Here is a 12,956-nt window from a genome sequence, read left to right as displayed (position 1 = left end):
AACTGTCAATAGTTCCACATGAAAAGTTGCACCTCACCGCCAGTCTCCTCACACAGAACCATGGAGAAGTCAGACATCCAAATCCCAAAGAACTGAATTTAGCAATCAGGCTCCTGAAGTCATATAGTTTGGTTATTTAAATTTACCACCAGACTGTATGAATATTCTTAAGGAAGCAAGAAGGCCTACCACCAGAGCTTGATTTGCAGCAAAATGGAAAGGATTTGTTGAATACTGCAATAACAACAAAATCAATCCTTTAGATGCTTCTATATAAAACATTATCTGGTACCTCTTGCATTTACAGCAAACTGGACTAGCTTACACATGTATTTGTTTGCACCTTGCAGTGGTAGCTGGGTACTTCAATCAAAGCTTTCTTGGAAGGATTAAAAAGAGTAATACCCACGCTTACAACTGCAGCAACAGCGTCATAGGGACCACTTGCAGCACCGAACCATAGAACGCATCACTGCAACGACACACAAAATCTATGACGTGGGAGACAAAGCGGGGAAGATGTTGGCATGGTTGGATAAAAAGTGGGGTGGACCCAGGGGAATACATCACTTGTACTCGAGGGCAGGCATATTACAGATCCATCCTGAGGAGATAGTAACCATACTAGCTGAACACTTTAGGGAAGTATACACTCCAGACCGAGAAATACTGGAGCCCGAAGCGCTCAACTCGCTTAGCCACATAGAAACCCATACCCTCCGACCCGAGGCAGTCACAGAACTGGAGGCAGACCTCGCGACCGACAAGCTACAATCAGCCATAGAAGAGGTGCAATCTGGAAAAGCATTGGGCCCCAACGGGATCCCTATAGAATGGTACAAACTCATGTCTGCAACACTAAGCGCACCTCTGCTGGCAATGTATAACGATAGCCTAAAGTCAGCTATACTCCAGCTAGATGAACGTACGGCAACGATTCTGGCAATTCCTCAACCAGGTAAATCTCTGACAGATTGTGCCTCATACCGCCCAATATCACTTCTAAACGCGAAAGTCAAGATCTTGGCAAAAGTACTAGCTAATAGGTTAATGCCTCACCTCCCCCAGCTTATCCACCCGGACCAATCAGGCTTTATGCTGCACCGGAACACCGCTCTCAACCTCAGACGGGTTCACGGAGTGTTGGCGCGGGCTCTGAAGCTTTCCGAACCAGCAGTGATAATGTAATTAGACGCTAAAATGGCTTTCGACTTGGTGGAATAGCAATACCTTTTCGCAGTCCTGTCGCATATGAGCTTTGGCCCTAAATTTCAGGCCTGGATGCGACTCCTATATACTGAACCGCTGGCGCAGATAACCTCCAACGGCCACATATCTCATACTATACAACTGGCAAGGGGGACACGCCAGGGCTGTCCACTGTCGCCGTTGTTGTTCGCGCTGGCGCTGGAGCCATTGGCGACACTGCTTAGGAAGACACCATTACTAAAAGGCATTGACTGGACGGCGGGGTGGGAGGATCGTGTCTCCCTCTACGCTGATGACATGCTGCTGTACCTTAAGGATCCTGACCGTAGCATACCTGCACTTCTTGAAATCTGCAATATACACGGGGAAACATCAGGATACACGTACATCTAACTCACTCCGTACTCTGGTTTTAAATTTTACAGATTTTATGGATAAATTGGATTTGAGGGTAAATTTAAAAAAATCTTTTATAATGTCTTGTGGGCCAGGTAAGCGGCAGATGAACTCCATACAGGTTGGAGAAGGAAAACTTATTGGAACTCATAACTTTCCATGTTTGGGAGTGACCTTTGCTGCAAATGGCTCGTGGACTGGGCATTTGGCCCAGGCCACGGGCAAATTCTCAAAGGCCACTAACTCAATTTTAAGTATCCCAAGACCAAAGAGATATGATGCTATTAAAGTTATTGTAAAATGTTTAAATTACAGTGTGTCCCGGTAGCGACCTACGGGGCAGAAGTATGGGGCATTGGGAAAAGTACCACTATCCAGCAAATAGAGAATAGGTTCTGTAGGAAATTGCTAAGTGTCCCCATTTATTCATCTAATTTTATCACACATAGCGAACTAAACCTTCCATTTGTATCAGATTTTGTTAATACCCGCCCAGCTTTATTTTGGCACTCGGTTTGGACGAACCAGTCAGCAAAACTTACACAGGAGATAATAACTGACTGTTTAAACTGCGAAAGAGGGAGGAAGATCCTGTGGCTTCAAAATGTGTATACTAGCCTGGAGGAAGTAGGTTTGAGAAATATTTTTGTTAACCCAACTGAAGCTAGTAATATTAAGAAATCTGAATTAAAAGAAGCACTAAGAGCACTTTATTTACAGAAAAGGCTGAAGATTGAATCAGGGAAAAACACAGTTGCTAAGTATTTGAAATCTGTGTTGCCTAAATGTACTTTTGCATTGTACTTAACATTACCACTGACTAGCTGGGAAAGAAGTCTATTATTTCGTCTAAGGGCTGGCACTGTGAGGTATCTGTTAAATTTTCCTTTGGGTTATCAGCAAAGCACAGTTAAAATTAGCTGCCCTTGTGATGGACAAAGCATACAAAGCGATCTGCACTTTCTCTTTTGTTGCAAATTCTATGTGAAATACACTAAATGGTTACTAATTCCGTTTTTTTAAAAACACAGACCAATTACCTTGGAACAATTCTATCAGGCACTGTTAAATTTAGATAATGAAGAAATAATTTGCCGTATCGGTACCTTTTTAAAATTGCTGTTGGAGTGCGCAAAATGATGGAAAATGTTTAAACTGTAATTTAACCTGTACTATTTTAAATTGTATTTTATGGATAATAGTATTTTATGGGATATGCATTATGACATGTACGTACTTTTATGAATTGAAAAATTCGAATAAAGATTCTTTGAATTGATACACGATAAATTGGTCTAAATCAGTGCTATAGGTTCTGCAAGGTCCAGATCCATCACTCCCCGCCTATTGCCCGACTCCTTTAAATATTTAGGAATATACATCACTAGAAATGCGGCAGACTTCTTTGATAAAAACCTGGCGCCCCCTATGGAGCGACTGAAGCGCGATGTTAAGCACTGGGCATCCTTGCCCCTAACTCTCCTGGGAAGGGCAGCACTATACAAAATTATGGCATTACCGCGGTTCCTATATGCGCTAGATAACACACTGTACCCGATACCGCCACAGTACTTTAAACAAGTCGCAGCACAGGTTTCGACCCTTATGTGGGGCAACCGGCCGGCGCGCATAGCCCAAATTAAGGAAAACAAGAGTTGGTATGATGGCGGAATTGCATTGCCGAACCTACAATTATACTATTGGGCGGCGGAACTCAAAACCATCAACGGCTGGCTTCACGTATCCCAAGACGATCTAGTATACAAAGCTGATGGGTTACAGCTAGGTACGAACAACATACTGGCGGTGCTGTATAATAGATGTCAGGCCGCAAAATTAACAGGGCCCACAAAACAGAGTCGCACTATGGTACGCAGGACAGGCGAAATTGGGATGGAAGGACACTATCACCAAGCTCACCCCTCTGTTGGACACCAAAGCACTGGGACAACTACGGAACACAATGGGACAATATCGGGATCTCCACGGTGGGTGACATGTGGGACAAGGGGACGGTGATCCCCTTTGCACAACTCCAACAACAATATGATCTGGGTCAGAATGAAACATATCGATATGTACAAATCAGACATGCATTGTTGACTGCACTTCCAGCGGACACCTGATATTCCAGAAGCCTCCCCATTGGAGGACTGCCTACTCACTGATTACATGCTACAACGCGCAACATCACTCGCATACCGAAAGCTGCTCAATAATATGCCCGACCCTACACTTAAACTCCGGGAAAAATGGAGGGAAGAAGTGGGAGATATGGACGACACAGACTGGTTGATGGCCCTGGCGTCCCCTAAGGAGGTGGGCATATTGGCTAAGTTCCGGCAGGTGCAACTCAAAATACTACATTGAGTGTACTACACCAGAACCACCCTACACAGAATGCAACGGGCGACACATCCCTTCTGCCTCAGAGGATGCGGGGGGGAGAGCACGCTTTTTCACACCCTATGGGACTGTCCAGTAATAAGGCGCAGTACCTGTCGCCAGTATTATACTATGGCACAAGCGTTAGACGTTTCCCTCCTGCCTGAGCCCCGAAGGTGTATTCTGAATATATGGGACCCCACTGACCTCACTCACCAGGGACAAATCTGGGCTACACTCGGCCTCATAGTGGCTAAGAGAGACATAGCGCAGAAATGGGGAGCGGCAGACCCCCCCACGTTAGCATTGTGGTGTAGGAATATGGACCTACTCAAGGTAACAGAGCCCACTGTTTATAAGACATGGGGAAGCCAGCGCAAATGGAACAAAATCTGGGCGCCTTGGAACACTTTAAATGGGGAACCTATGCAACTTGCTGCCAGAAGAAATAGATAGTTCAGATGATGAAGATATAGAGGCGTAGTGGTGCAGCGTGTTGGAAGTCCTATATATGTAGAAGCGAAATATATGATGTAATGACTGTCTTGAGGTTTATTGAATTGATTAAGTATTAATGATCTAAAGTGTCTGCTGTCCAGAGAAGTATTTGATTGCCTAAGTTATGCTGATCAAACCTATCCGACTATATGCTTAATGTAATGTCTGCAACTGTTTTTCTTCAATAAAACAATTTAAAAAAAAAGAGTAATACCACAATAATTCCTCCTGCTCCAGTATGAAATCTCAACATTGTTCTCACAAGGCTCATGGGGCCACATTTTGAACCATTGCAGACATGCCCTTTGCAATTTCTCTCATGGAAGGTTGCTTTCCTTATTGCCATCACATAATAAAAGAGAGTTGGTGAGCTACAGGCATTAACCTTAGAAGAACCCTTCTGTCAGCTGCACAAAGATAGGATAGTTCTCTGCACCAACCCTAAATTCCTACACAAAGTAGTTTCTGCTTTTCATATAAACCAATCGGTCGAGTTACTAGTTTTCTTTCCTCAACCTGATTCTATAGCAGAACGAGCTCTTCACACTCTTGACATTAAAAGAGCTTACTGTACTACAAAGATAGGACAAAAGACTTTTGCAAAACAACTGTTTGTTGCATTCGCTCCACCTCACAAAGGCAATCCTATCTCCCAATCCGGTATTTGCCGGATGGATTGTTAAATGCATTCAAACATGCAACGCAAAAGCTAAAAAAAATGTTACCACTCCCTCCAGAGCGCATTCCACTTGCAAAACAGGGGATTCTGTGGCCTTTTTAGGTCACATTCCTCTAGCTGACATATGTAAGGCAGCTACATGGTCTACACCACACACATTTACCAAACACTATTGTGTAGATGTGTTAGCACGTCAACAGGCTAATGTAAGCCAAGCAGTACTTAAAACACTGTTTCAAACAACTGCAAGATCTACAGGTTAGCCACCGCTTTGGGAGTATATTGCTTTGTAGTCTATGCAAAGCATGTGCATCTACAGCACACATGCCTCAAAAGGATAATGTTACTTACCCAGTAAGCATCTGTTCTTGGCATGTAAAGCTGTAGACTCACATGTGCCCACCCGCCTCCCCGGGTACTAGTAGTTGTTGCAGTTATTCATTCTACATTGATACGCACGGACATCTGTATATTACACTTACTCCACTCTCACCCTCTTGCGGGAAAAAAAATCTAACAATGGAGTAGATGACCATGCACACTTTCACCGAAAGGTGGAGTCACCTTACCGTGTGACTAGGAAAGACTTCTTCGAAGAAAAACAACTTGCCATCATCCGTACCCAACACTAGATTGCAGGAGTATGCAAAGCATGTCAATCTACAGCTCTACATGCCAAGAACAGATGCTTACTGGGTAAGTAACTTTATCCTTACAAGATGGCAGCCATTCATGCACGGGCAGTCATCTTGAAATAGTTCAAAACCCTTTTACAATGGCACCCTCCATAAAGTGATGAGCAGTGCTGGGATTGCAAAGTGGATGGGAGGAAGTTGCAAGTAGCCACTTCTGGGTGAAGGCACTGCCTTAATTTAAGCCGGTGGCTGCTGGCGGTCCCTACATCCACTTTTCACTGAGCAGTGGTACTCCTCTGATGGTTATGTGGGAAGCAGCCCAGTCATCAGTCTGAGGAATTAAAAATTTCACGTCAGCTGGATGCCTTGTCCTGAGCTCCGGCCAGACATTAGTGCTTGTGTTAGTCAGTCACAGTACACAGTTTGTTGCAACAAACAGGTGCTAGGGTGTGGCCTCTGACGACACTACTCTGCTTCGTGTTGCCCAGCTGTCTGTTTGTGTCAGGGAGGCCTAGTGTGCGGACCATGTCATGTGCAATGCTCTTTTGCGTCTGGTGCGATCTGGCAAGAACCGATGCCCCTGAGCTTTGCCATTGTCTATTGTTTCCCACTCATGCCATCACCTTTGCCGACGCCTCTCTGGCTTTTTTTTAAGGTGTTGGACTTAGGTGCTCCAGGAGAGCATGCATGTTGTTGTACGAGTGTTGGTCTGAAGCTCTCTGCTTCTCTTGCCGTTGCCCTTCTACAGTGCTGTAGCTCATCTGCCTACTTCAGTCTGAGTTTAGGAACAGATGCCTGGCTCAGCACTGTGTGTGGCAGTCCAGAATGGGGACCAGGGTAAGTGCTGTGATGGTCCAGTCCAGCTGCATGGTGGCAGCAGCAGAGGCCTAGCACCATGTGGACCATAGCTCCCTCCTCCCTCTTCTGGCCACTCTGTGGCATAAGGGTAGAGGTCTGTTGACCCATGCCTGGTGAAACGCCTCAACGATTGAATAGCATCAGCATCATCTTCAAAACGGAAAGGGAGGACTCCTTAAGAATCCAATAATGGACAAGGAGGAAACTACTAGAAACAGACAGGTCCCTGAAATCTGGCTAACTATTATGTGTAGATAGTAAACAAATGTACTTGCATCCGTTTAAAGCTTGAGACAAAAGAACCACTGGTGCCACAGTAAAAATACATGATTTATTAAGTGCAATACATTGTTTTGTACAAAAGTTTCATGAGAACAGGTTAAAACACATCATTATCTTGATTACATTAAAAAGGAAAACAAGTTGTCGACGCAGCGTTTCGGTTTGTAAAATTTACACCTTCTTCAGGACAGTTTTTCTATGTAATAGAGAACATAAAATTAATTCACCACATTTTAGCACTTTGTACAAAATTTTAATTTACATTTTAATATCTATCTTAAAAGAATTCATTAAACTTTTATAAGGCACTATTGTTTACTAGGGTTCAAAGCTACGGAGCAGCACAATTTTATAACTTAAGAGTCATTTTTGGACACACGATTTAATCGGCAAATCTATACAAAATGCATCAATAAGTTACAATTTTCAAATTTAGTTGTTTGTATTACATTAACCTGTTCTCATGAAACTTTTGTACAAAACAATATATTGCAATTAATAAATCGCACAGGGGGGGAGCGATCGCACAGGGGGAATCGGGTGTCGCGCAGGAGTGGGTGATCGGAAAATTTAAAAAATACAACTTACCTCGAGGCCGGGTCCTGCGTCTTCTGTACTCCTGCTTTCCTGCCTCCCTCACCTAAGCCAATCACAATGCTCCAATGGAGTGTTGTGATTGGTCTGTGTGCTGTGACACAGCGCTCAGCCTGGGATTATACGGATGGGCATGTTCTCCATGCAAGCCATAATGCATCCTGCGGGGAGAACAGGGGAGTGTGCATGACTGTTTTGGGCGGCCTGAGAGGGCTGACCAAACAGTCATTGTGCAGTCAGGAGTGGGCAAACCACTCCGCCTCTGCCCCCACGCTTAGCAGCAGGACAAGAAACATAAAATGACAATAACTTTAAGTAATTGTCATTTTATGTTTCTCACTGCTTAAAAGCAGTGTGGCGACGCTCCTCTGCTATAGTGGAAGAGGCGCCCCTGCTTTGAGTACAAAACCCCTTCTCATCTATATAGATTTCGGACATAAGAAACTATAAGCAAGTAAACAGTTGATGTCTTACCACCAGAAACAGAGGTGCATTTCGTTGGTTCTAGTAGGCATTAAACGTCAATTATTCCACCAAATGTGGATATCGGCTACTGCGAATATACTCGGAGTTATGAGGTAAGTCCGTTAGGGTGGCTTCTCATCTGACTGAGGGCCTACAGATACGACTTGCATTGTTATCCAAGTGTGAATATGTATCCGGCTCAGCTTTAACATATTTGATTAAATCACAGCACCAGCGCCTCTTGTCGGATGAGGCAGCTCTCCAGTTCATGGCTATTTGTCACTTGCCGAGGTTTAGGTCTATACACTTGGCTGCATACCTGCCTTCTTTGGATCCCAACACACAGCCCAGGGGACAGATTTTAGGTTGACATTGGTCTTGTCATCCTGTACATTCTAACAGTAAGATCCTCCCACCAAAGCTTTATAATCCTGTAGAACCAAATAAATGCCAAAATGTTGACCCTGCCTGGTTGCATCGTGGACAGAGAAGATGCTTAGGTGTAAGGTATGTTCTGTGAAGGTATTAGGATTGGGTATGTTTAAGTTGAGCATTTATCGAGACATCCTCTGCATACTTTAAGGCCGGGTTCCATTCTGCGTCTGAAAGGGAGCCACCCAGACCATTGGCTCATTTAGTTCTCAGAGACGGCGATGTTTTGAGTCTGGTGGCTATGATCGCCAGACTAGCTGAATCGTCGTCAAAGCACTCTGCTATATTTGTGGCAATATGGCTCTAGACATATCCATGAAGGATTCCAATTTAAAGCACAAATGTAAGTAAATGTGACATCCTTCTCAGAACACATTCTGATCATTAGTTTGATCACAGTATTGAAAAGCAGAGTGCAAGGACTAAAATAAATACTCTTGCTTTCCACAGTGCCATTTGCACCATGCGTTGATTAGCTTACTTAATCTATCATGTGCAGTATCTTGATGGGTACTCTGGTAGGTAATTGTGTGGCTGCACTCGTGAGAACATTTCAAAGCTTTAGGGCAAGATTAAAGATGCCAGACTAAATACTAATGACTGGTGAGGTTTAAAGCTTTCCTACTAATTCCACTGGATGCCCCCCTCATGTTTCTGAATCGGCCTACACATATTGTTATCCTTGTCAGGGTAGATTAGTAGCCATGCATTCCCATGGCAGAGAGGCCTACCAGATCGGAGACGGGACCCAAGTGACCAAGAGATGATTGAAGAGCTTTGATTGCTCCTGCCAAGATGGTAAACATATGTCTATAAAGTCTTCCCTTGTATCTTATTTTATGCATGTACTTTAAAGATTAAAATACGTATATTCTCTTAATCTGATTTGTAGATCTTCATCTTTCCCCATAATAATAATAAATCCACATTTGGTCTCTAGGCGCTGGGGGCCGTCGGGAAGATTAAGCAAGCTATTGCCCAGAGTCACATAGTGCTGGGCTAATCTGCTGCTGGTGTCGGGGGTCGAACCGTGATCCCCAGATTCCAGAGTCAGTCGCCCTAGGCGCGGGCACTCCTCTTGTGGGAGAACCTTTGGCACTCAACTCCTATAGGCACTCAACACCTATAGGCGCCCCCTGCATTCACCCACTGGAGGCACCCTTTACACTGACAGGCACACACACAAACACAGGCACCCCTGAACTGTCCCGATGCACTCACCCACTACAGGCACTCCCTGCAGTTAGTTAGGCACCACCGTTTTCACCCACTACTCACACATGTATAAGAGCCCTCCTGCACCAAGCCACCCCCTGCACTCATCTCTGCACTCACACATATGCACATGTACACGGACAATGGTATAGGGACTCATGCAGACATTCCCTGCACTCACTCTCCACAGAACCCCTCTGCACTCACCCCTACAAGCACACCCTGGACTCACCCTGTAGCGGAACACCCTGCTCCCGTAGCCAATAGGTCTCGCTTTTGGGACCTAATAAGTATTTAGTTTTGTAGCACAATATTATTGGTGCAACATCAACTGTTGCATGGCTAAACACTTATAAAGTCCCAAAGGCGAGACCTATTGGCTATGCCAATGCTTGTTTACTTTTCCTAGGACGTTTTAAACTGCACGTTTTCTAGCACACTGATCACAAGAGTTTGGGTAGGGCATTTGTCTCTTCGTGTCTTAGTTGTGGAATAATAAAACGAGATGGTTTCTATGAGGTAATTGTATTTTACTCTGAGGAGTGTTATTTTGTGCCTTTAATTGAGTTTAGGGTTGCAGATTCATTTAAAAATCAGACCCAGTGTACCAAAATCATTAAAAGGAGGACAATGCTATTTTTGAATTTTAAATGTGCTCCTCTTATTTGACAAATTAAACAAAAGAAGCAGCAATGCTTCTAGCTGTGCACTGTGCACGATCAAATAGTGTATTTAATAAGTAACATGATTTTGTCTTGTTTGTTCTTCAGACAACTATGCTAAGAATCAGGGGAGCAAGCCTTATCAAGAAGATGCGATCCCTGCGTTGAAGGATATTCCAATCAGCGAAGTGAACCGAATGTTTTTCCTTTCTACAAAAAGTTGACACAAGGAAGAACTACAAATAAAACCTTCAAAAGGAAACCAATCTAAAATTTGAAAAAGTTCCTCTAAGGCATTCCATCCACTTGGAGGGGTATCTGGATTGTAGTCCTGAAAAAAGTGCATTTTGCAGCAACACACTATGCTTATGTTTTAATTTGTGTTCCTTCGAAAAAAGAAGCAAGTAAGAGACTCATGGGAGGCAATACCATTTAACCAAATACTTTAATACAACCTGTTAAAGGTCAATATAAAAACAATTAAAGCAGAAAGAGCTGTCATTGCCTTCAGAATAGCCCAGCATGAGATGCAAAATTTAGGAAATGACTTTAAACTGGTTTGTAGAATGCAGGAAACATATTAATACACTGTGCCAATTGCTATAATTTGTACTGTAAAGTTATACACCATGCATGCAACACAAATATTTCGAAACATCAAACCAAATATATTATATTTATGAAATTTGTGATCCAAGCAATTGAAATCATTCCCATTCCACACAGAATCACTTTTTCTTTCTTCAATTGATTTTGGCATTAGATACAGTAGCATTCCAACACAGTATTAATACAACTCTAAATTGGAGTATTTTTTGCATTAACATTTGTGGCAATAGAAAAGGAGTTGTGATGTATGAGATTGTCACCCTAATGACATTGCAACTTAGTAAGTAATTGGGCTGATGTCATGAGAAGAGGACGTTGAAAAAAGAACCACGATTCAGTATGCAGTACTGGAACTTCTAGGAGCCAGGTCTGCATTATGGGGAAGCAGAACGAAAATGTATTCCAACACTTTCCTGGAATTACCACCATTACATAAAGCAGATTTATCAACCAAGAACCAAGGTAGCACGAAGTAAGACTAGGCCATTCTATTGGAGGACAACAGCACTGAAAGAAATCTACAGGACCAAGACAGTAAGGCTAAGAACAATATAACTTTTTGGAATAATTACATGACTGTAGTATCAAAAAGTAAGGTTTCAATGGAACCACTGCTTGCTCTTAAAAAATGAAACTGCAAAGTAAAATGTTTTCTTTTTAAACACATCACATTTTCCTTTAAGGAAAACGGGCTGCATGAGTCTGCGAGGCACCGGCGTCAGCATTGAATGCAGCTTATTTTTCCCGAGCTTACACAGACCCACAACGGTGCCTCGCAGACTCTTTGTCGTTCCAGCAGCTCCCGGAGGAACCATGCCATTTTACTGATGCCACTGCAATAACTGCACCCTAAGATGCCTCCACCGGATGCTTATTCAGCCAAGACGCCGGCCACTTGATACTATTACTCGACCCTTCAGTGGGCCTAAACCTCCCTCGGAACGTAAACCTCACCCACCCCGCCTCCTCATGGTAGTTTTTTTTACAAATTAAACCAACGACCCGATTTATCTCTTAAGCTGATTCATCAGACGGTTTGCTCTCCTCTTCATTTCTTGGCACACCAGCGGGATACCTCACAGCTGGCCCAACCGCTGTTGCCATTCCAATTCTACGCAGCACTCAAAATAATTTGTAACTTGGTCCTGATGATGGCCTGAACTGAGATCAGGTCGAAACGCCGTCGACCTCCTAGCGCTTTTGTTTGGCGTATTCATCTTATGGTATTTCAATCAATTGACTCATCTTAAGCTATGTAATGAAATTGGATCATTATAAATGTTTTCTTTGTAAATATTGATATCACTATTCTCTTGTGCCGTTTTTCGCTGGTTCCACTTGTCACTTTGCGCTGTTTGCCTTTTTCACGAGTACAATTGTGCACAAGTTGTACAGGTTACATCCTCATTTAATGTAATACAGTGCTAGTTTTCTAAATCTAGTGTTAAATATATACTGCTCTGAGCAAGTATTGCATAACTCATCGATGCTGCCCTGTTTCCACTTGGTTCTTGCAACTGTTATACATGTTCTTAAATAATTGCCTTTAAATACTACCTGTAGAGATATTGTTTCTTGTTGTATACACTTATTACCTGGTCTCAACTGGGTTTATGGGTTACCTCCTTGTGATACGGGGCCGTCCCCTACTTCGCTGATGTGGCGCCCACCAGGGCCGTACCCCCTCTCGCTGATGAGGTCCTTTCCAGTACGATCCCCCACTTTAGAAAACGACCCTGAAGTGTCTCTGACGATCGAGACTCCACCCCTCTGTCCTTCGTTGCAGGACCCAATCGGAGCCGGAGATAAACCGGAAGCACCATCCCGTGTTCCCGAGCCGGAACACAGAAAAGATGGAGCCCAGGAGAGAAGAGCGCTCAAGACGGCGAACTCGTGGCAGAAGAGTCGAGCGTACGGAGAATCGGAGAAGGCGACATCGGAAGAAGAAGAGGACATGTGGAGTGAAGACTGGTGGAGTCCGCAGGAGGTGGCTGGAGAGCGGCCGCAACTCTCAGAAGAGTTGCGGCGGGGCATGCG

The 12,956-nt window shown here is 43.8% G+C and overlaps 1 protein-coding gene across 1 annotated transcript in view; it reads left to right on the top strand.

The window, feature by feature from the left end:
• Positions 1–11,617, top strand: part of PIGP (phosphatidylinositol glycan anchor biosynthesis class P) — a 51,293-nt gene extending 39,676 nt beyond the window's left edge. The window contains exon 5 of the mRNA XM_086935403.1: positions 10,419–11,617. Within this exon, the coding sequence (XP_086791529.1) occupies positions 10,419–10,534 (116 nt within the window). The 3' untranslated portion in view covers positions 10,535–11,617. The remainder of the gene's footprint in view (positions 1–10,418) is intronic.
• The last annotated feature ends 1,339 nt before the right edge of the window (positions 11,618–12,956 follow it).

The sequence above is a fragment of the Lissotriton vulgaris genome, chromosome 8, assembly GCF_964263255.1.
Source record: "Lissotriton vulgaris chromosome 8, aLisVul1.2, whole genome shotgun sequence".
Classification (NCBI taxonomy): Eukaryota; Metazoa; Chordata; class Amphibia; order Caudata; family Salamandridae; genus Lissotriton; species Lissotriton vulgaris.
The sequence above is the reverse complement of the archived record's forward strand: the minus strand, read 5'-3'. Positions and strand labels throughout refer to the sequence as shown.